The sequence below is a fragment of the Chinchilla lanigera genome, unplaced genomic scaffold (assembly GCF_000276665.1).
Source record: "Chinchilla lanigera isolate Chin_1 unplaced genomic scaffold, ChiLan1.0 scaffold00041, whole genome shotgun sequence".
Lineage (NCBI taxonomy): Eukaryota > Metazoa > Chordata > Mammalia > Rodentia > Chinchillidae > Chinchilla > Chinchilla lanigera.
Genome location: NW_004955442.1, coordinates 14,153,586 through 14,178,487, shown reverse-complemented (window position 1 = coordinate 14,178,487; position 24,902 = coordinate 14,153,586). Strand labels below are relative to the sequence as shown.

Here is a 24,902-nt window from a genome sequence, read left to right as displayed (position 1 = left end):
TTAACTTGAACACTGGCCTGGAATGGTAGATCTTAGAAGAAAACCACATGTTCAAAATCACAGAGAAATTTCTTTTTCTTCTTTTTTGTGAGTGTGTTTTTTTCTTTCTTCTTTCTTCTTCAACAGTTTATGTGGGGTTTAGAAGTTTTCCTTTGGACTTTTCCCTTGCTTTATATCTTTTTTTCTTCTTTTTTTTTCCTTTATTTTTCACTCTTTTTTTCTCTCAGCACTCCCCATCAGTTTTTTCTGTTAACTGTATATAACTCTATAAACATCTTTCTGCTCCTCACTAGAACCCTTTGTACCACGTTTGTCTCCCTCTTCTCATATCATATAGTTTAGAGTTTTAAAATTTTCCTCTTGCCTTTTCCCATCCGTAACCCCCAATATCTTTAATAATATAACCACAAGGTATTACTGATCTTTAGGTAGTTAACTCTTTAAAATTACTGCTGAATTCTTTTCTACCATAAGCAGAGCTATAACTGTCACACTTAGTACATATTAGCTATACGTCAATACTTGGGTTGTCCTAATGTTTACACCATAATAGTGGGTTTCTTTTCTAGGGCAAAGGAAGATATGTAATTGGGCCTCATGTTAATATCCATTTTGTCTTGGGAGATATTGCTGTAGCTGATTTGCTTAATATTGCCGCAGTCACGTAACTTTTGCTATTAATGAGTTTTCTCTGTAAACCCACGTCTAGATTACCTTTGTGACATTAACAATTCTACAGGGTACTCCCAGAAAACTCAGTGTTGGGTCATTTACATTCAATGTTCCCCTTCCAAACTAACTGAGGTGGTCGGCTCTTGGGGCTGAGGCAAAGGACTGTAATTATTCATGTCTAAACTACATCACTGAAAAGCAACTAACTAAAGAGATCTCTACACTAGTAACAAAGTCTTACACTGTAAGCATCCACAAACCTCAGCACAAAACAAACAAACAAACAAAAGCAATAGAAACATGAGAAGAGAAGGCAACAAAATGCCCCCTAAAACTTCCAATTCCCCTGAAGCCAGTGTAGGGGGTTTTGAGGGGGAGAATAACAAGTCACAAGCCACATATCTGAAGGATAGCAGAGGAAGTTCAAAAACAGATCAGAGGTACTCAGCAGGATCGCAGAAGATATAACTAAGCAGATCATGCAAATAATAACCAAAGTGATCCAGAAGCTTTCAGAAGACACTAATAAAAAGCCAGCTAAGCTAAACAAAATGATACAAACACAAATGACCAGTTTAGCAAAGAATTAGGCTCTGTGAAAGGTTTCTATCAGAAATCCGGGAAAGGCTCTGTGCCCCGTCATCCCAAGCAATCCACAGTGGGAGTGGGACTTTCAACCCAGTCCCTCCCTCCTCTGGGTGCTCTGAGCGCCCGCCCTGTCTCAAAAACCAAAGCCAACCAACCAGATATACCAAGAAACAACAGCAAAACCCATCACAATCAGAAAAACAGTTTTCCAGGTGTGGCGATGCTTGCCTGTAATTCCAGCACTTGGGAGCTTGAGGCAGGAGGACCACTGCAAGTTCGTTGCCAGCATGGGTTGCCTGCGCTACATAGTGAGATCCTGTCTCAAAAGAGAGAGTGAGAGAGTGAGAGAGTGAGAAAGTGAGTGAGTAAGAGAGAGAGAGAGAGAGAGAGAGAGAGAGAGAGAGAGAGAAAGAGAGAGAGAATGAAAAACAGCTTATAACCAACTCGAGTTGGAAGCTTAGCTAGAGGAGCACATGGTTTCCAGAGAACACTATTCCAAGGATTCATCTGTCCCTTCTGACTCATTCTATGTTATTATGCTTTAATATTATCAATCCATGCAAGTGAACTTTACAATGCACAAAAGCAAATGCTTTGTAGGCACCAGTAGCCAGATCTTGCCTTCAAAACAGTTACAGAGGAAAGTTCTTGAAGAATGGTACCCACTGGACTCAAGCATTCTCTTTTTTCCTTGGAGTTCATGTTCTACCAATTTATAAATAGACTTATTAGTCTATAAATAGACTCCCATTTCTCACTTAACCCCAAATTAAAATATAGAAAGAAAGACTCCTACGGCCCCTTATAAAAATAAGTATTGACAGATGAAGATAAATATATAGTGCTATTTCCAAATTATATTTATCCAGAGTACAGGTCACTGAGCAGAGAGCCTGCAGTGGCAAGCTGAAACACCAAAACATCAACCGGGAGTTGGAGGCAGATTTATCTGCACTGACGGCTCTGATAGGGATTCATTCCCAAAGTTTCAGGTGCCAATCTCCGGTAGTCTAGGGCTTATATGGGGCTTGTAAGTGGGAAGTGTTAGGGTAAACTGAGGCACAGTGGAGACATGCACAATTTAAGCAATGCGCAAGGACTTTATTGCAGACCAGGTGTGGCTAGGCCAAGGGTGAAAAGACCATTGGCCCTGAGCAAGAGGCAAGAGCATGTTTTATAGAGGAGTTTAGGTAGGGGTGGAGGTTACAAAATTTTGGGTCTCTGGGCAGGGGGTCTAGGGCTAGGTGAAAGACAGGGTGGTGTTAGGTATAGGGGGTGCTGGAAGGCACGACGTCTCTTGTGTTTTTTCATGGAATCAGCTCTCTGCAGGTCAGCTGTGTGGGGCGGCTGCTAGCTGGTTGAGCTGCGTGGAGAAGCTGCCGGCTTCCTGTTGAATGCCGTGCTCCCAAAAGTGTGAATAACAGATCTGCTTGGGAAGCTTTTCTCTCCTACCTGGGTGAGGGTCTAGCTTGGACACCTGACAGGAAACACAAAGCAGAGTATTTGGCAGTTATTGATTGGTTATATCTTATGCCATTATTACTGATTGGCCTAAAAGAAAACTATATCATATTTTGCATACTAAAGCAAGTTCAAACTCTGGGCAAACTTGGGGTTATGGGAAGCAAATAGGTTCAGGGTGGGGGCAAGCTCAAGTTTCAGGAAGCGAGTGCTTGAGATAACATATAAATTCGGGGTACAGTTGGTTAGATAAGGGAAATATGTACCTGCCATTGGCAGAAGACAGGAAGACAAATCTGCTAGCTGCTCAGAAATTTAACTATAAAAAGTTAACTCCTTTTCTCTTCAAGCCAAGCGTGCAAATATGACTTAACACCTGTAGTCTCACCTAGTGGAGGTACCCAGGGCACTGATGAGTTCGGGAGTTGTGAGATGTTTAACACAAAGTGTCTCATTTAGTTATTGCACCTCTACACAGTGACTGTTATTTCTCCACTCCACAGAGGGTGAAATTTTGTGATTCAGAGGTGGTTAATATTTTTCCAAGGTCATACAACCGGTCATGATGGCTCTAGGAGCTATGCACAGGTCTGCGAAAACCTAAGATTTGTCTCTTAATGCCTGTTCAGCTTCACACCTATCTCCCAACAAACAGCCAGCCCAGCTGGGGGAGGGAATAAAATACAGGACCGTGCGCTCTCTGTGGCAGAGGCGTTGTTGGCAGTGTTCATCCCCAAGCTTGTATCATTTTCAGTGCTGCCAAGTCCTAGCATGGTAGTTACACAACCATGTGTAATGCACAGACAGGTCTTTCTTATTAGCGCTGAATTCCAAGGAACCCAAGGAGAAGGGACAATTATTACTCTCTGCTTATCCCTAATGAGGCTCTCAGGGACTATGGCCCTAGTGGCCATGGAGGTTCCTGTAAAGAGCTGGCCTGTGACGCTCCCACACATCCTTCTTGTACCGAGGGCTGAGTCTCTGTATCTGGGTCCGTCATATGGCTGAGCCTTCAAAGCCCAAGAATGAGTCCTTCTCCCTCAGACCAATTACCTCTGGTCAAAATCTGCTAACATAAAGCAAGCTGAGGACTTCCAGGGACAGTAAGGACTGCCGTTCTTTCTGGGTAAGAGTCGACAGTGGGACTTCATCATTAACTGCTGCTTGGGAGTGAACCCTTGTAGGGACACTCCTCAGTGTCTATTAAGTGGCACCACTGAAATTGTCCTGAGATCATGGGCAGTCCCTTGTGACCACCCGTCATGACCAGTGTTTGCCTTGTCTTTATCTGAGACCCTGAGTGGGGGAACACAAACTGACTGAGTTTCTGCCCATACCTCTGGACCATTTCCATTTAAATTTTGCGAGTTAGTCTAGACTCAGTCAAGAGGCCTTGCTCAGACCTCTGTAAAGGGCTCTGTCGTGAGCACAGGCAGCAACTGCAATCACATCACCATCACTCTGGGCACAGACACTGTTTGATCATCATATGACCCTCAGAGCAAAGAAGCCAGGAGTGGGTAACAGGCCCAGGGTGGGGATGATGAAGTGGAGACATTTTCACCCAGGTAACAGTACTAATAATATTGATGACATACTCAGTGGTAAATGCTCACATGTCTGTTCCTATGGTAACCATTTTACATATATTCTCTGGTACTCGTTATAAACACTGAAGTATTTATTAATATTATTCCTTCTGTAGTGTTTTATTACAGTTACTTCTGAAAAATTTAACATAATGGTAGAAGTTCAAGCAATACAAAGATTGATGGATAAACTCACTGTCCAATCTTTGTGGTGTCCTGTCAGGGTTGTCTTGTGGTATCCTTTCAGGGCTGTCTTATGGTATTCATAAGCAAAGTATCTCAGTTTTCTTTATTTTATTTTATTTTTATTTTTATTTTTCTGGTAGTAAGGTTTGAACCCAGGACCTTCACAGTGGGCTACATTTTAAATTTTTGAGATGGGGTCTCACTAAGTCACTAAATTGCCCAGGCTGGGTTCCAAGTGGTGATCCTCCTATCCCAGCCACTCAGAGTGCTGGTATTACAGGCATGCACCCCCCGGACCAACTCAAACTATCTTCTTTTTCTAATGAAGGAAGAGAAGCCCAAAGAATGCCAGCCACAGGTCAAAACACAGGGAGCAAAATTCTACTGCCTTACCTGAGTGTCATGTCCTACTACCCCGCAGTCTTCTTCTTCTTTTTTTTTGGTACTGGGAATTGAACTCAGGCCTTGTACTTGCCAGGGAGGCACTTGAGCCACTAAGCTATATCCCTGGACCCCCTGCAGTCTTCCTATTGCCTTATCTTAACCATCACTTCCCAGCTTTGGAATTTACCTGTCTTTGCTCCTGGGCCCAGGGTTCCAGCCCCATGGGAGGCCGGAACCAGTCCAGCGTCTCCGAGTTCCTCCTCCTGGGCCTCTCCAGGCAGCCCCAACAGCAGCAGCTCCTCTTCCTGCTCTTCCTCACCATGTACCTGGCCACCGTCCTGGGGAACCTGCTCATCATCCTGGCCATCAGCACCGACTCTCGCCTGCACACCCCCATGTACTTCTTCCTCAGCAACCTGTCCTTCGTGGACATCTGCTTCTCCTCCACCACTGTCCCCAACGTGCTGGCCAATCACATACTTGGCAGCCAGGCCATCTCCTTCTCTGGCTGTCTCACGCAGATGTATTTTGTTTTCATGTTTGTGGACATGGACAATTTCCTCCTGGCCGTGATGGCCTATGACCGCTTTGTTGCCATATGCCACCCCTTACATTACACAATAAAGATGACCCGTCGGCTCTGTGTTCTGCTGGTGGCTGGCTCTTGGGTGGTCGCCAACCTGAATGTCCTCTTGCACACCCTGCTGATGGCTCGGCTCTCATTCTGTGCAGACAATGTGATCCCCCACTTCTTCTGTGACGTGAGCCCGCTCCTGAGACTCTCCTGCTCAGACACACACCTCAATGAGGTGATGATTCTTACCGAGGGCTCCCTGATCATGATCACCCCGTTTGTCTGCATCCTGGCCTCCTACCTGTGCATCACCTGTGCTGTCCTGAGGATCCCCTCCACGAGGGGGCGGTGCAAAGCCTTCTCCACCTGCGGCTCCCACTTGTCGGTGGTGTCCCTCTTCTATGGCACCATCATTGCTGTGTATTTCAACCCTGCATCCTCTCACTCTGCTGAGAAGGACACCCCAGCGACTGTGCTGTACACAGTGGTGACCCCCATGCTAAACCCTTGCATCTACAGCCTGAGGAACAGAGACTTGAAAGCAGCTCTGAGAAAAGTGGTGGGCAGAATATTTTTTAGGGGTTGAGAGAATCATGACTGAATCTTGTTCCTAAGCTCTTTTCACGAACTGAGTATGATGCAGCAGTAAATGGCGGTGTGGAAACAAACAAGGGACATCGGTGCCAGGGCAGGTGGAAGGTAACTGACCTCATTTCCCAATGGGCTCTGAGTCACCTCATGCCCTTTGTATATATCACACAATGAGATTTTTTTTTTCTTTTGAGATAGGGTCTTGCTATGTACCCTGGGCTGGTCTTGAACTCACTATGTAGCCTGGGCTGGCCTCAAAAATCCCAATGATCCTCCTGCCTCAGTCTTCCAAGTTCTGGAAATACAGGAGTGTCCCACCACGCTCACTTCAAGACTTCTTTCAAGGGCTAAATTTGGGGTTATTTTCCACCCAAGGCAGGTTGTTCCTTTTAAATGGTCTGTTTGGATAATACGTATGTATTTGAATACCGGAAGCACCCACGAAGCTAGTGTACAGGCCCTGATACAGAGCAAACACAGTTTGATTTGAAAATAAGGTGAACGTTTAAAATTTTAAAATCTTATTACAGTAAAAGACACATTGCCATTCATCCCCCTCAGAATACCCCCCTTTGCTTCACACACTTACCCATCGTTCTCGGCGATGTGTCTTTTGCTATAATACATTTTTTAAACCTTTTTGTTTGTTTGTTTATTTATTTATTTATTTTTACTTTTGGTACAGGGAATCAAACTCAGGACCTTGTGCTTGCCAAGCAAGGCGCTGTGCCGCTGAGCAATACTCCTGGCCCTTATAATGCATTTCTACAGGTTAAACTTTTACTATAGTTTTTGATCACCTCTCGTAGATCAGACGCTCTGCAGGTGGGATCCCAACCCTGAGTGGTTTAAAAAGCATCTCAGGTGATTGTGATGTGCAGCCATCAGGGCAGAAGGCTGCCTCGGCTGTCTTTCTTTGTCTTCAATAATGGTCAATTATAAAACAAAATTAGTGTTTCTCTTTTTATTCTTTTTTATGAATGCTAGAGATTGAATCCAAGGCTTCACAGATGCTGGACAAGCCCTCTACTACTGGGCTACAGCCCCAATCCTTGCTTAAATTTTTTATTTTGACAACGTCTTGCTAAATCTCCCAGGTAGACCTCAAACTTGTGATGTCTTGTCCCAGCCTCCTGAGTATCTGGGATTACAGGCATGTGCTGCTGTGGCTGACACACAATCAGTTTTGAGACTCAAATCAGAGGACAGCAGAGTGAACCATGAGGACTAAAGTGAGGAATAATAGCAGTGTGGAGGCAGCTCAGAGGCCCGAGGGGCATGTGGCCCTGTACTAAGAGGTGGAGTAATGAAGAGGTGTGGGACCCCCTCAGGAGCTTCCCATGGGCTGCCTGAACTTAAGGTCAGACCTTTGATATCAGGGAAGTAAATCAGCATTTGCTGTTCCCTTTGCCCAGACCAGCAGTCCAGCGTTCTTCTCTGACTAGCGCTCCCACCCATACCTTCAAGAGCCAAGTCAAGTGGTACCTCCTTCTCCGTGAACCCGCTGGGCCCCCTCTTCTGTTCTCCCCGATCTCTCTCTCTCTCTCTTTTTTTTTTTTTTTAACTTAGTCTATCTCCTCCACAAGGACCTTCCACAGACTGTGGGACCCTAGACCAAGATATACAAAGTACTCATTTTGTATTTCCAAGTGTCTGGCTTTGCTCCTACTCCAAAGGTGATAATAACTCCAACAAAAGAGAAAAAAATGGATAAATGAATTTGCTTTGACTTTTAATTTAGACATTCTTACTTTAGAAGGAATTTAAACTTTCTGCTTATTTAAAACAAATTATCAATCTTGCCAGGTGTGGTGGCACATGCCTAAAATCCCAGCACGTAGGAGGCAGAGGGAGGAGGATCGCCAGGAGTTCAAGGCCAGCCTGAACTACAGAGCGAGAGCTTGTCTCAAAAAAAGTTGGGCATGGTACTGCAACCTATAATCCCAGCACTTGGGAGGTTGAGGCAGGAGGATTGCTGTGTGTTTGAGGCCAACTTGGGCTACATTGTGAGTTCAAGTGCAGCCTGGGCTACATAGTGAGATCCTGTCTCAAAAAAACCCAAAGCAAGCAAGCAAGCAAGCAAACAAACAAATAAATAAAAAGAAAGAAAGAAAGAAAGAATACTACTGCTCACTTCTTGTATTCTTTCTCCTTTGTGTCCCTATTGACACAGGTAGCCTGGGTGACCTATTTCTCCAGCTTCAGTTAAACATTGATGCCATCTTTCCTTTATTTCATCTTTATTTCGGTCCATTACTATCAGGGTTCAGCTCTTCCCCCTTGGTGTTAGAGCATTTCAGAACTCAATAGAGTCACCCAGCCCTGCTTTATCTGAGGGGGAGGGGAGAGAGAGACACGGAGAGAGAGGAAGAGAGATTGAGAGAGATTGAGGCAGGGAGGGAGAGAGAGATGCACTCACTGGCATGACTGGGAGAGTTGCTTACACATCATGAACCTCCTAACGCTGGATGGTGGCCTGTTTGCTACAGTATCGATGCCCATAACCCATATCCCTTTTGAAGGCTGCACTATCAGGTCACAGCTCTCTGCAATCACATCCTCTTTGCTGTTAAAATCTGACTCTGGGCCATGATGGGTGGATACATGCACCAGAGCTTCCAGCCCAACTGAGTCCAGCCAGATAACACTCTAGTTCACGTTCACCTTTCTTCCTTTGAGATTCCCTGAGTCATTGGGGTCTCTTTATGTCAAATAGATTTCAGGAAAAAAAATTCACCATCATATAGCTTCTATAAAATGGAATTCATATAGGCATGTATGAAGATTATAACATTCAGAAACTCACCGTTTTTTTTATTGATTTGTTTACTTAACTTGTAAACTCTAATAACTAACATTTCAGTTATTTCCTTTCTACATGTTAATAGCTTTTACTTTTTGATTTTTTTTGGATTAGGGAAAGCATAGATGTTTGTGAATGTTATATAGTCATTGTGGATTTTTACCTCCTAGTAGCAGAATGATTTGTCCTCTTTAATCTTTTTTTCCTCTTAAAGCACTCTTTGGTTAATATTTTTGATATTGTTGTTTGTTTTTTGAGTCAGGGTCTCACTATGTAGTGCAGGATGGCCTTGAACTCACTATGTAGGCCAGCCTGGCCCTCATCTCTCGGAGATCCTCCTGCTTCAGCTTCCTGAGTGCTAGGACTATAGGTGTGCGCCATCACACCCAGCTGAAATTGTTTGCCTTTCAGTAGCAGTGGACAGGATTTTACAAACCAGTGTAATAAAGACAGTTTTCCCTGGCAATGTTAGGTCATCTTAATTATAATTATAAAAGATTCAGTTTCCTCTGTACCATGGACTACAGTGTATACTGATGTTGCCTGGCCTTTTTCATGTTATTTTGTGGAAATTAGGGCCCAGGGATCCAGCAAAGAAACAAACAACTGGTGTTTTGAGTACCGCTTGTGCTCTAATGAACTGTCCTCTGTTTCTAGCCCAACAGTGTTGTGTTCTTTGCCACCGTGAAGCCGCAGGCTCACTTGTCTACCTGTAGGCAGAGTAAAATCCGAGACTCTAGCAGGGTGCAGTGGTGCACACCCATCATTCCAGCACTCTGGGAGGTTGGGACAGGAAGATTGCAAGTTCAAGCCCAGCCTGGGCAACTTAGTGAGATACCTTCTCAAAATAAAAAATAAAAGATGGGCTGGAGATATAGTTCAGTACAAAGGCCTTGGGTTCAACCCCCAGTACCACCAAAATTAAAATAAAGTAAATTAAGGCTTTTCACATTTTTTGACAATGATAGTTGGAAGAAATATTTTGGAAAATGCAAAAAGTTACAAATAAGAAAGAATATTTAAAAACTCATTTCTCAGTGAAAACTCCAGGAATTTTTTTTTTTTTTTTGAGACAGGGTCTCACTCTACAGTTCAGGCTGGCCTTGAACTCACTATGTAGCCCAAGCTGGTCACAAACTCACAGCGATCCTTCTGCCTCAGCCTCCAGAGTGCTGGGATTACAGGTGTGCGCCACCACGTCTGGCTAAGAATACTTTTGTGTACATTCCTTTCCAGTCTTTTTCCTTTAAATATTTTCACTGTACTTATGTTTGGTTTAACATTCATCATGAAGATTTTATTTATGGCATCAACATGAGTTTCCTTTATTATTGTTGATGGTGATAATGTGTATGGTATGTGTGTGAATATGAATGAGAACATATGTCATCACAGAACATTTGGATGGGAGATAAAAGCAAAAGACATAACTTAAAGTCTTGTTATATCATCCAGATATAAATCTTCCACTACTTTTCTGAATTCACAAAATTGAAGTTATTCTGCGCTTGGAATATTTTCAGGTGTTTTTTTTCACATTTTAATTGTTAGTGGGACTCTGACAGAGATGATAGGAAATAAGAAGGCACAAGGGGAGGGGAAGGTAAAACGGGAGGAAAGGGACTGGAAATGATTAAGATATGCTGTGTGCATCCAATTCCCAAGACAAACATCACTATTGTGCATGGCAAACGTCCTCCAACAAAATTTGAGAGAGGAGACTCTCAACAGTAAGAACAGCTAAGCCTTGATCGACTGATGGGCTTAGCTACCAAGCTCTGTTGAATTTATCACTCATTGAAAGTATCATTTGCTGTTTTCTTTAAAAGGCGAAAGATTTATACTTAGCTGAAGAGAAACCAGAGTATGGTGTTTTCTTTAAGAAACAACCTTGGGGCTGGGGATTTAGCTCAGTGGCACAGTGCCTGCCTGGCAAGCGCAAGGTCATGAGTTCCATTCCCGGTACCAAACAAACAAACAAAAAGAAACAATTTTGCAGACTGTAATTGATGTTCTGCAGTTCTTCCCTTCCTGGATGCGTGGTCATCATGTAACACTTAGTTCTTGCAGTGGACTGAAATGTGGCTGGCAATCCTCCACTCCCCTATAATAAAATTGTTCCCAGTTAGGCTCTTTCTGCGGTATCTGGGGCAGACGAAATGCCCTTCTGACTCGTGACTTGGCGGAGGGGATGTGGGAGATAGTGACAATGCTAGCGCCTTGTGCGGTGGGCTGCGCCCTTCTGCACGCCCCCGCGCCCGCCCCCCGCTGGAGAACATGCTGTCTAAGCTCCGCCATCCAGAGACCCGGAGGAATGGGAGAATATAAGGACCCCTTGGGTTCTTACTGTACCCCCGGGAAGGAACGGCGGGGAAGGAGGAAAAAGTGGGCAAGAGACAAAAAGCTGGGATCAGGCGGAGGTCCTCTCTCTCTCTGAGCGGAGAAGGGGAACTGCCCAAGAACGGGAGGGCGTTTATTTCATACCCTCGAGAGTGGATTAATTTCAGCCTCCCTGTCCAGCAATCAGTTCACAAGCTACAACGGCTGGTTTATGCGCTTCGTGGAGCTCCGGTGTTCTCGGGCTTTGCTCTGCACGCGTAATTACTTTCCAGCTTCAGCTGCTCCCAACCTGAGAAGGCCAGCGCCAGGCAGCCTGCAGCCTGGTGCCATCCCAGGTGACCCCGACTGAAGCTCAGGGCCCTGCGCGTGGGAGAGGAGCCAGTGGCTGCTTTTGTAAGCTGCGGTGGCTGGGGAGGGTCCTATGCACTGTTGCTATGGCAATGCACTATTGATACTGTTCTTTTTGAGACTCAGGTCCTGGCTTCTGAGATGCCCCTATCTTCTCGCTCCCGGGCTCTCACCTTTCTTTGTTTGTTTTGGTTTTCTTCCAGTACCAGGAATCGAGCTCATGACCTTGCACTTGCCAGGCAGGTACTTTTGCCACTGAGCTAAATCCCCAGCCCCTCCCACCTTTCTTTGTAGATCATATTTGCTGGCCTGTCTCCTTCTATGACTCTGTTTTTGTCCTGATGAGTTTTATTCTTGGGTGTTCTCCTCCTTCCATACTCTCTTCCTGGACAGCTGCACTTACGTGCACAGCTCTAGATAAACTTATGTGCTGGTGACTTCTAAACCCTGTGCAGCCAGACCCTTCCCTGAGCCACAGACCCCAAACATTTGACTCCAGGGCCCCCTTCACCCTGATGTCCTATAGGGCTTCAAACACAACTTGTTCAAAGGGGACCAATCATCTCTGAGCTACACACACACACACACACACACACACACACACACACCCTTCTCACTTTCACCCTATTTCTACACACCAGGGAGTAACTCTGGGAAGAACCCGAGCATCACTGTGGATTCACTCACCATGCACAACTAAGGCTGACATACTGTCCCCTTACCATTCAACAAATCTTCCTTCTCATTGTCCTGACTTTTTGCCTCAGTTCAGAGTTTAATTTTTTTTTTCAGGGCTTAATTTTTGTTGTTAAATTCTTGATTTGTTTGTTTTGTGAGATGGGGTCTGGCCATATAGTATAGGCTGGTGCTGAACTCACTATGTAGCCCAGGCTGGCCTTGAACTCGAAGCAGTCTTCCTGCCTCACCCTCCTGAGTGCTGGGATTACAGGTGCGCCCCACTATACCCAGCTGTTATTGTTAAATTCTTGCAACATTCCTACAAAACCTCCCTGGCCATGGAGTTTCCCTTAGTCAATTCCCTCTTGCACACCACAGCCAGTGTCCTTTGTAAAATGAATATTGGTTCTTGTCACTCCTCTGGTTATAATATTTGAAGGTGTGTACTTTTGTTGGCTCAGGGGAAACATCCAAATTTTTTAATATGACTCAACTAGAGAGCTAATATGTTTGTCTTTCCACAGTTGATCTTTGTCAAAGGGCTGAGAAATGACACTTTTTTGTCACTCAAATAAGAATATTCTTGAGAAGAGAAGAGGGAGATAGTAAAGGTAGGCTAGGACAATAGACACCAACCAAGACTGTTCTGCAGAAGCGTGAATGTGGGGTTACCCTGTCCACAGGCTGCCATGATGGGACCTGTTTGTTACTCCATCTTTCGTCCTTGTCCTACACTCTGCTTTAATTCCAGGGTTGCTTCTTCCCTAAGAGGCCAGGCTGTTTTATGGACTCAACTGCTTCCCTTTGCCTGGAGTATGGGCTCACATTTCCCTCCCGACTCTCATCTTCCTTTTGTGGAAACTACCTAATAATGTGTAAGATCCAACCCAAGTCCTTCCTCGCCTGCTGCACCTACCCCAAGGGCAGCAGAAGACACGTCCTTTATGCTGCCACACACTCTGAGAAGGAACTGGTGGGTACTGTGAGGCTCCCAGGCAGTGGTGGGCTCCTAAAGGACCCCCAAGCATTCATTTATTCATTCAGCCCATGGTGCTGGTGCAGGTGACAGAAGCGTTCGGAGATGGGATCTGGCAGAAGGAAGCGAGGTCACTGCAGGCAGGTCCTTGAAGGGAACACGGGGCCCAGCCCCTCGCTCTGTCTCCATCTGTGCTTTGCTCTCCCATGCGCTCCCCACTATCGAGTTTGGCTCACCCAAGGTCCAGAGTGACAGGTCCAAGTCATGCTGGATTCAAGCTTCTGCAAATGTGAGGCAAAAGAAATCTTTTCTCCTTTTCACATTGATTTTCTCAGGTATTTTGTTACAGTGACACAGCTGAGACAGCCACCAAGACCCCTTCTCACGAACCCCTTTTACATTTCTCCTGGCTGCTGGCACGGTTGCTGGTAGAAGATTTTCAGCTTTCAGGCTAGTCTGGATACTGTCTTGGTTGACCTAATGTCACACCTTCTTTCCCAACGAGGGATCGGTGCAAGGGCTGAACGGCCCAGCTCCCACGCTCCAGCTGAGCAACTCTAAGCGCAGTTTTAGCTTCCTTGCCCCCGAGGGTGTGCTGAGGTATTGCAGCCAACTTCTGCCCAAATTTTCTTCTTCCTTTTCCTTTTCCTTCCTCTTATTGCTTGCAAGAGCTCTTCCTAACGAAGGTCTCACAAGCCAGTCTCCATTCCAGAAGCCCCATTTGAATGGAAGCCAACCTGCAAGAGGACTGTATTTGTACATACTCAGCACCAGCATTCAGCTGTACACATGATTAGTGTCTGCTGAGCGAGAGAGAGGAAAGATGAGGTTCCACAGTCCCTTTTACAGTGTCACGGTGGAGGCCTGGGGACCTAGGGGTTTTCCTTGGCACGACCCCCATTTCTTGGCTTTGTGCCCTCACTCCAGCAAAGAATGCAGGAATGGGGCAAGGCTGACTCAAAGCCGGAGTACCCTCAAGCAGAGAATGAGGAACTCAGAAATGAAAGTAGTGTGAAGCACAGTTTTATTTGTAAGATGACGAAGGTGGAGAAAAAGCTACCGAACAGTAAAAGTGTTTGGCAGGGAGAACTCGAGCGTCTCAGCATGGGTTTCTTGCTCTTCCCATTCTTACAGGGGTGCTATGCTTATTGGGGTCTTAGCCTTTGTTGCTGGGGTAAGCTGAGGGTCATGGGGTTTGGGGGTTTCTGTAAATCCGTGCAAGCTGGTCCCTAAAAATAATTGTTCCATACCTGCAAAGATTTCACATAGGGCAATTACTAGTAAGCAGGTGGTCTTTTCTAGCACAGTCTGCCATGTCCCATGCTATGTCGACCACTTCCTACTCTGCATCCCTGCTTATCTCCCCTTCCAACTGTCCCTGCACTTTCAAGGGCCTGTCCCCAGTACGGTGAGGACCTCCCACAAGGCCCCATTGTCTCAAGATCTCTGAATAGCTCCCCTCGGGCTTTACTTCCTTCAGTCAGCATCAGAAGCAATTCATTGTCATCTGAAATTGTTTTATTTTTTGTCTATCTTCCCACATTTTGTCCTTGCAATGCCATGTATATATTTATCAGTTAATTTCATCTTTTCTTCCTTTCTCTCCTGTTTAACATCAGATATGATGATGGTGGATGACTTTGAAGATTTGTTCAGAGAGGACAGAATGCGAAGTTGGGATTGGATGTGAGTAAGGGAGGTTCTGATGTAGGACCTGGAGGGAGACCTTATGAGAGTTTGAAAGGACCCTCTTTTGAACATGGGTGAGTGGGGCTTTCAGTCATGTGGCAGATATTTGCATTATGTTAGTACACAGCATAGCTTCTTCAGGAGGGTATTTTTCCAGTGGGGTGAGTTGTATATGTTAATGTTCCAAGCCAAAAGATGATGCCAGTGGACATGTGAACTCACTTTCAATGTTTATGAATTCCCCACTCTATGGCTCTTGTTGGGAAGAGAGGCTATTTCTCCTGAGAAGTAAATACATCAGACATCTGCTCCTGAAACCCTCTCTCAGCTAGAATAAGGGAAGTGGCAGGCCCTCCTCCTTAGATACACCTGCTCCATCCTTTGACACACAGAAAGGGAGACCAACCATCATGAGAACTTTTTCTATTGTTGGGCAATTGCAGTGAAATAGATTTTTGGGATGCAGGAGGACAGGTGGTAGCAAGCTGATTGGCATTTAAGTCAGCAGCTCTTTAGTAAAGCAGCTTACCCTCCATAATGTAGGTGGGTCTTTTCCAATCATTTGAAAATATCCACTTCTTGTGCAAGAGAAAATTCAGCTAGCAGGTTGCCTTTGGATTCAAACTGCAGTATCAACTCTTTCCTGGGTCTCTAGTCTGCTGATAGACCCTGCAGATTTTGGACTTGCCAAGCCTCCACAATTACTATATTTTTTTGTCTTTTTTTTGAGACAAGGTCTCACTATGCAGTTCAGGTTGGCCTTGAGCTCACTTTGTAGCCCAGGCTGATCTCGAACTTGCAACAGTCCTCCTGCTTCAGCCTCCCTAGTGCTGGGATTACAGGCATGTGCCACCATACCCAGCTGTTTTTTTTTTTTTTAATTTTAAAGAGAAAAGAACAAAAACAAAGACATAAACAAAACAACATAAAAACAAAAACAATACAGAATTTCAAAACAAGGTGATAGAAAATTAACAATAGTTGTTGTTACATACATATTGTTATCTTTAAAGTGGTTATTCAGATAACCAGATATAGGTATATAAAAATGATCAAACAATTAAACATTAAATGTTTCTTTCAATAAACCAATAGAAATTAGTAGTACAATTATCTTAGCTATCTTGTGTATATATATATATATACACATACATATTTTTCCCCTTCTTTCTTTCTTTTCTCTTTTCCCTCATCCCAGTTGTTCTTTCTTTTTGAGCAGTTTCTTTCCCTTTCACAATATCTACTGTACCATTCAGATTTTATTTACTCTTTCAGTTTCTTACACTAGGGAGACAATGTGAGTCTGATTTATTTCACTTATGAGTATGGCCTGTAGTTGCATCCATTTACCTATAAAAGCCTCAAGTTTATCTTTGTTTATAGCTGAGTAATACACCATTGTATAAAAATACCACATCTTTTTTTATCCATTCCTCAGTTGGTGAGCCTCCACAATTACATGAGCAAATTCTTCAGAGTTTAAAATCAATCTGTCTATCTGTCTGTCTGTCTGTCTCCTTCTCTCTTTCCCACCCAGTAGTATTGATTAGGAGATTAGGGTGTGGTAAAGCTGGCTGGGGAAATAGGCATGACCTGTTAATTACAAAGATACTGGAACACATGGACAAAATAATTCCCAAAGCCCTGCACGTGGATTTCTTGGGAGAACTTGAGCAAGTTTTTAATAGGATCGCCTAGACCTGATGTCAGCCTGAGGCGTGGGATCCCAGCACTGCCTCTCAGGACCCGCATGTATAAGTTCTCGCGGGTTTCCTAAAGATTTGGACAGTGGAAAAGGACACAGATGCCAAGAAGAACCTGCTGTCTGGCTTTCCTCACTGTAGCCCGCCCCACTTTCTCTATGGTGTTCTCTCTGGCTTTTTCGTCTTTTACTCAGCTCAGGCTCACTCTGTAGAGCCAATTTCTCCCTCATTCTTCACTTTAAATTTTTCAAGTGAACTTTGCCACTGCTTTTTGCTAGTTTCATTCAACTCTTTGTTCGAGATGAGAAGAACCCGGAATCCACTTCCAGAAGGAGAGGGGAGCAAGCCAGAACCTGGTAACTGGAGAGCCACTTTTAGAAGGAGCTCCCTGATGACATTTTGGTGTAGCCATACATTCAAAGCCAGGAGAATCAAAAGCCAGGATAACAGTTTGACTATGGATAGTGTCCCCCAGAAGTCCATATGTTACAGGTTTGGCTTCAGGTTGGGGCTACTGGGAGATGATGTGGACCTTGAGGAGATGGAACCCCATGGTGGTCCTTAACCCACTGGGGACATGGCCTTGAACAGCATCGTGAGACCTCACCTTTCCTCTCTCTGCTTCCTGGCTCACGATATGACTGGTTGCTCTGACGTGCTGCTGCCATCACCACGCACTGGCCTCACCAGAGGGCAAATCAATGGGGGCTCCTCCAGTCCTGTCCCTGAACCTCCAAAACAGGGAGCTAACTGAAGCTTTTATTTATATTTAGAAAGTTAGCTAAACCAAACATGGTGGAGCACGCATGTAATGCTAGGACTCAGGAGGCTGAGGCAGGAGGATCACTGTAAGTTGGAGACCAGTCTGGGCTACATAGTGAGTTCAAAGCCAGCCTGGACTACAAAGTGAGACCCTGTCTCAAAAAATACCCCCCAAAAACAAAATCAAAAACAAAATTAGTTGCCTCAGATATTTCACTGAGTAATGCAAAGCTACACACACACACACAATTATATTCTGTTGGAGATTTAAGAAATCCAATCTAAGAAGTCCCCTCATCTGGTCTGGATCCCTACTCGTAGCTCAGCACCAGCTAGTGAGGACATTGGTGCTGTGGTCACCAAGCATGAGGTGATGTGCCTTACATTTCTGATGCAGCTATCACAGACATCACTGCTGACCATGTCCCAAATTATATGTCTGAACAATTTGTTTATCTACTCATCCATGGATGACTCAATATTCTTTTTGTTTGAGACAGGGTCTTACTATGAAGTCCAGGCTGGGCTCAAACTCAAGATCCTCGTGCCTCAGCTCCCAGAGGCTTGTACCACCAAATTCAGCTTCAGTATTTTTTTTTTAGTACAACCTCTTCTGCTGAAATTAGCCACACTCGTTTTCCTTATTTTCACCTGAGTGAGACATGATGGAATGCAGCCAGTCATCAGAAAATGACTCAAAGCCAGAAGTAGGAAACCATTAGGACTTTCTCCAAATAAGATGTTCTCCTTTATTTGTGTTTGCTTCTGTAACCCCGGCCTGCTTCTCATAATAGGACAGGAGAGACTCCATTTTGTTTTTGTAACCCCATTTTAGACGTCACTTAAACTTTAGATGAACTCAATTCTCCACCTCTTCCCTGATAGCTAGCAAAAGGAGAACAGAGCTATAAAATGAGAAACAAATAGTTAAAACGAACTGTAGGTAAACTAAAATTTAACCATACTAACAAACCCCTGGGAAATGTAAACCTTGTGACCATGATGTGGCATTTTTGTTAAAATTCCTAAATGTAATATGGTTACCATGGTTACTTGTAGAAGTATAAAAACCCAGTACAAATTTTGCTGGTCACCAATATCTTGTTTTTCTGACTCTTGGTCAGTGGTGTTAGTCGAGTGCTTCAATAAAGCTTTGTTTGTTCCTGCATTTTCGGCTTCTCATGGGTACCTGTCTCGTTGAATCTCACTGTAACACTCAGATAAGAATGGGGAAGGCAGAAGACTGTTGGGTTTCTACATTTTGTACAAGCCACGTAGTAATGTGAACTGGCCGCCCTTCGATCCTACAACCAAATGGTCTGGTCCGTCCGAGCACAGTTAGGAGGATGAGATGTAGCACAAACGGCTTCCTGAGGCCCCACCACATCGAGACCACGTGCAGTAGGAGATTCCATGCCAAGAAAGTCAGAAAGACATTCCAAAAGGTATCTACCTTAGAGGGCTGGAATTTATAAACCACAGCACATTGGGCTTTTCTGGAGCCATCCTTCCTTAGAATTTGGCTACCTTTTATCCCAAACATGTTCATGGATTAAGCCCAGCATATACTGTTAACATTTCTATCTGGAGGAGATATGGCATCCCTGACCTTCTCTGAAGATGACCAGACATAAGAAAGCAAAGATTACACAGAAACCACAGGGTACTCTCTGATCTCAGCAGAGAAAGAGGAAATAAGACCCGCAATTCCACCCACACCTGTGGGCATAGGTCCAGATCACCAAGGTGATGAGCCTTGAAGCCCCAAGGGATTTTTTCCAGGATTTGTCTCTCTTAATATAGATTCATTTCTAATAGCTTTAAGTTTTGATCCAAGAGTTAGATCAAAACTTCAGTGATATTCTTTGTCATCATTATATGGTCTAAAGGGGCCAAAAAAATAGTTGCAAATTATTCTCTTGCCTGTAATGAGGCTCTTAGGGAGTCTGGCCCCAGTGGTCAAAGACGCTCCTGTCAATGGCTGCTCCGTGATTGCCCCAAACATCCGTCTTACACAGAACATTAAGACCACAACCACTAGCTTCGTATTTACTCAGGACCTGCCTGTGTTTCCAAGATAATCTAACTGCTATGATAAAGAGAAGCACTGGCCAAGTGTGTAGCAGGAAAGAGCAATGAATAGTGATAGCACCAACCTCCCCAGGTATGCTTATATCAAGTGGAGTAAATATTTGATGTGAAGCTCTTTTACAGGAACCTCTTTTGCTACATCTTTCAAATATGGGAAATAACAATAAGAGTTGTAAAACCATTGGTTGTCATTGAGATAAACCCAGTAATAATCAACCATTTCTCTTATCTCTCAATGAGCTGCTAAGGAGCCAGGTAGATCTGAGGTCGAGGGAGACTAGAAAGGTATAAGCGGAGACACACAGATTCAAGTAAGAAAAGCATCAGAACTAAGTGGCAGAATTGAATGTATGGGTGGAGTGGCCATAACCTCTTTAGCAATTCTGTCAACTGATCTGCAAATGTGGTCCTTCCTGGAGCCCAGTCATATCCTAACCATCCTGTCTGGGTTTTGAATTCTCTGTCCTCTATCCACCTGGGCTCAGTCCCATGGGAGGCCGGAACCAGTCCAGCGTCTCCGAGTTCCTCCTCCTGGGCCTCTCCAGGCAGCCCCAACAGCAGCAGCTCCTCTTCCTGCTCTTCCTCACCATGTACCTGGCCACCGTCCTGGGGAACCTGCTCATCGTCCTGGCCATCAGCACCGACTCTCGCCTGCACACCCCCATGTACTTCTTCCTCAGCAACCTGTCCTTCGTGGACATCTGCTTCTCCTCCACCACTGTCCCCAAGGTGCTGGCCAATCACATACTTGGCAGCCAGGCCGTCTCCTTCTCTGGCTGTCTCACGCAGATGTATTTTCTCTTTGAGCTTACTGACATGGACAATTTCCTCCTGGCCGTGATGGCCTATGACCGCTTTGTTGCCATATGCCATCCTTTACGGTACACAACAAAGATGACCCGTCAGCTCTGTGTTCTGCTGGTGGCTGGCTCTTGGGTGGTCGCCAACCTGAACGCTCTGTTGCACACCCTGCTGATGGCTCGGCTCTCATTCTGTGCAGACAATGTGATCCCCCACTTCTTCTGTGACGTGAGCCCGCTCCTGAGACTCTCCTGCTCAGACACACACCTCAATGAAATGATGATTCTTACCGAGGGTGCCCTGATCATGATCACCCCGTTTGTCTGCATCCTGGCCTCCTACCTGTGCATCACCTGTGCTGTCCTGAGGATCCCCTCCACGAGGGGGCGGTGCAAAGCCTTCTCCACCTGCGGCTCCCACTTGGCGGTGGTGGCCCTCTTCTATGGCACCATCATTGCTGTGTATTTCAACCCTGCATCCTCTCACTCTGCTGAGAAGGACACCGCAGCGACTGTGCTGTACACAGTGGTGACCCCCATGCTAAACCCTTGCATCTACAGCCTGAGGAACAGAGACTTGAAAGCAGCTCTGAGAAAAGTGGTCAGCAGAAATATATTCTCTTACCGATGAAGGTGCCATGGACCTGTCATTTCCAGGCAAAGGAATCTTTGCCAACTCACTGAAATGTAATGTGGAAGTTTCTGCAAGGAACTTAGAATAGCTATGCTCAGTATGTACTTATCCATGAATTTTGATTTAACTACGACCCTGCTCCTCCAAATATGTGATGATATTTGTTTAAGATTCCTGTATCTTAAAAACTTTTGTGGAAAAGACAAGTTTTCTCATTGACCACTTTGAAAGCTTACATGCCACACATATTTTGCTCTTCCCTTTTAATAAATGCTCTGAGAATTGCCAGCATTAGTTTTCAATCCTGGGTACCTGTTACGATCACCTGGGGACACTTGAAACTGTCTATATGGATGCGTGGCCAAACTTCAGCCTGTTAAACCAGAATCTCTGCGTGGGATTTGGGCATTGCTGTTTTTCCCATTAATCTCCTCACGGTTCTAATGTACTTGCTGAGCTGATCATCCTAGTCTTTGCAGTCCTTTATGGCTCTTGATGAAGAGTGAGCCTAGAAACCCTCAAGGAATCTGAGGCCCAATGTGAATAAATCCAGTGTGGCTCAAAGACAGTCACTGGAAGCTCTCTGTGGGCCAAAGCCTTGTGCTGAGAAGGTTGGTCCTTTGGCCAGAATTCACATTCTTGAGCCTCATTCAGGATCACAGGATCCTGAGAGCACGCATAATTTTTAGTGCTTCATCATCCAATTTGTCTCCCTTGCCTCAGGGTGATATATTTAGCACAAGATGTGCCTTTGATTTTGAAGGAAAAGATCCACATTTACTCTCCTCTCTGTCAAGGATGTCTTGCCTTTCTCTGCCTGGGAAGCAAACCCTCCCTGGATCCTTAGGACTTCAGTCAATGGCTCCTGCTCTTTGAAGCCTTTGCCAATTCTTCTAGGCTGAGATTTCCAACCCGCCTCTTGAGATCCCCGAGAAAATTCCTCTGAGTCACTCTGAACATGTCATACTGTCTATTCTGCTTGTTGCCCCCAACCTGTCCCCACTCCTTCCTCGTTTTCTGCAGGTGTGAGATGCTCAGGACTCACGGACAGACGCTGTACACCTTGAGTACCCTGCCCAAAGCTTGGCTCGCAGTAAATTACACATGCAGCCCACTTCTAGTGAATAGGTAAGTGCGTGACCACCATCTTTGAATTTGACACACTTACCTGGGCAAGAGGCTTTAAAAATTTTATTTTGTGAATCACAATAGGATATTTACACATTGTAAAAAATTTCACAAAATATAAGGAAGAAAATTAAAGTATCATGTAAAACTGCTAAATATATAAAAATAATTTTAACCAAAGTTGACTTTAAGCTGTTTTTACAATGTTGGATTTTCCCATTTCCCATGGCTTCAAACACCTTATAATGTGGTGTTTATGGTTGCTTGGTATTTCATAGTACAGATGGCGTGGATTATAAGTTATTTGGTCAATTTCCTAACTTCAAGTGGGTCAACTTCCCACAAGTATAAACCCTACAGAGCAGCAGGCATCTGGCTCACAGAACTTTGCATCCATTAGCATTTCCACACATCCCAGTGGGAGTGCTTCAACAGCAGGGTTGGGCATGGGGGCACAGTCTAGTTATTTCCACCCTGTTGCACTGACCTTACTTATCATGGAGTCCTAGGTTTCCTGCTTGGAGGCAGAGAATCCCAAACTCACTTGTCCAGTTGAGCCAGCTATGCCTGAGGCTCATGAATGTCATATATTAATTTGTGTTAAAAGGAAGAATTAGCCAGGTGTGGTGGCACACGCCAGTAATCCCAGCACTCAGGAGGCTGAGGCAGGAGGATCTTTGCGAGTTCAAGACCAGCCTGGGCTACAAAATGAGCTCAAGACTAGCCTGAACTGCATAGCGAGACCCTGTCTCAAAAAGACAAAAACAAAACAAAACAAAATAAAAAAAACTTGGTCAAGGAAGAATTGATTCAAAGTTTTCTCTTGGAAAGAAGAGTCAGTTTCTTTTTTAAACTTCTTTTTTTATTAGTATAAGTTTGTGATACATAATAATTATATTCATCTCAGAAGCTAGTATAACTCTTCGTAAGAAGAGTCGGTTTTTGCCTCCTATTTTTTTTTTAACTTTGGGTAGGGCTAAGAACAGACCTGCAATGTTCCAGCAAGTTGGCTCCTTCTTCCGATAGCGTCAGGCCCAGCCACCTGCACTGCGGAAGGAAGCTGACATTCAGACGGGGACCAGGACCAGACCCTTGCTGGGTGTCTTGCTCCCTCTCTTCCCACACCAGCTCTTTTGCACATGCTGCTTATCACGCTTGCACACACTCTCATTGTGCCCTCTACCATGCTGTGACATGGCCAGGGTTCTTCACTAGATGGCAGCACCATGCTTTCTGAACTTTCTGGTTGTGGAATTGTGAGCAAAATAAACCCATTTTCTTCATACCTCACATGGCATCAGACATTCTGTTATAGAAACACAAAGTAGACTAAGAGATCTTGTAACTCAAAGTAAGGCTCGAGGACAGGCATTTCTTGGGTGACTGTTAAAAATTCCTAATCTTGGTCTCTATCCCAAACCTCCTGCACCAGAAACTTCATTTAACAACACTGCCGGGTGATTTCTGTGCATGTTAATGGTTGCTACTTTAAGCTTCCCAAGGTTTGAAGTCTAGGAGACAATGCTTCTGCCTTTGTTTGTCTCTACAAGCTATGGCCTATATTGCAAATCTAATAGAAATACTAAGGTTTGTGCTTTGTGAGTCACACACGGGGTCTTTGTGACATCCTAGGCATCTCTTTCTACTTAATTAGGATGATAGAATAGAAGAGATGGTGTAGGATGGTATAGCTAGGAAACCATGGTGACCTCAGAACTTGAGACTATGTAGAAACACTGAGAAACTAATGTACCTGGGGTGGAAACACTGACTGAATGTGTGTTAGGCATGGTGGATTTATTCATCAACTTGGCATCTTAAACACTGTCTCTAACTGTGGAACTAGCTTTATTGTTTTTTTTTTTTTTTTGTCTTTTTGAGACAGGGTCTCACAATGCAATTCAGGCTGGCCTTGAGCTCACTTTGTAGCTGAGGCTGGCCTCAAACTCACAATGATCCTTTTGCTTCAGCCTCCCGAGTGCTGGGATTACAGGCATGCTCCACCATGCCTGGCGGAACTAGCTCTAAAATGGCAACAGTTGCTTAGATGATCCTAGCCTGGTGTATTCTCTTCCCATATCTAACTGGGATGGCTGTATAAGCAATGGTGTGCTCAAGAAATGATGGTGTGTCCTGCCTGCGTTTAGAGGAAAATTGTGCTCTGTGCTTTCCTGAGATCTAGTTCTGAGGTACTCTAGTTCTGTCTTCCAATCAAGAAAATAAACATGTAGTGTTTTTTTTTCTTTCTTTCTTTTTTTTTGGGGGGTCTTTTTGAGACAAGGTTTTGCTATGCAGTTCAGGCTGGTCTTGCACTCATTTTGTAGACCAGGCTGGTCTCAAACTCATACCAATCCTCCTGCCTCAGCCTCTGTAGTACTGGGATTACAGGCATGCCCCACCTTGCCCAGACTACGTGTTTCTTTTGTTAAATGTTTAACAATCTCTTTAGTAAATACAAGTAGTTGAACAATTATTTCAAGAGCTCAACAGATGACAAGCTTCTTTTCCAGAAATGACATTACTTCAAAAATTTATCATGGGGGGAAAGGAAGGGAAAAGAAAACAATGAGAAAAGAAGGAAATGATGGAAACAAAGCTTCTGTAATTAGGGAAGGGAAGAGGGGCTGAAGGGAGGGGAGGGGACTGGGAATAAAAGAATCAAGTTGTATCATGTACAGACACAGATTCCCTATAATGAATGTGATCATTATGTATACATTTTAGGTATCAATAAACTTAATTAATTAAAAACTTTATCATGTATAATGGATCTTTTATTTTTGTTTTTTTTTTCCACTGTGTTCTAGCTTCTCGTTAGAGAAAAAGGGAAAAAAAGGAAAATGTGTTTAAATTTTATCAGTGCTAATTCCCTGTGACAGGGAAGAATAAAAATACTTTAATAATT

General features: G+C 44.3%; 2 protein-coding genes across 2 annotated transcripts in view; both read left to right on the top strand.

Annotated features, from left to right (window-relative positions):
• The window catches only part of LOC102009114 (olfactory receptor 1F1-like), a 24,317-nt gene extending 18,277 nt beyond the window's left edge, over window positions 1-6,040 (top strand). The window contains exon 2 of the mRNA XM_005391855.2: window positions 5,090-6,040. Coding sequence (XP_005391912.2) covers window positions 5,090-6,040 — 951 coding nt within the window. The remainder of the gene's footprint in view (window positions 1-5,089) is intronic.
• Window positions 6,041-19,924: 13,884 nt separating this feature from the next.
• Window positions 19,925-20,866, top strand: LOC102008778 (olfactory receptor 1361-like). Its single transcript, XM_005391854.1, has one exon. The coding sequence runs from the start codon at window positions 19,925-19,927 to the stop codon at window positions 20,864-20,866; it is 942 nt and encodes a 313-aa protein (XP_005391911.1).
• The last annotated feature ends 4,036 nt before the right edge of the window (window positions 20,867-24,902 follow it).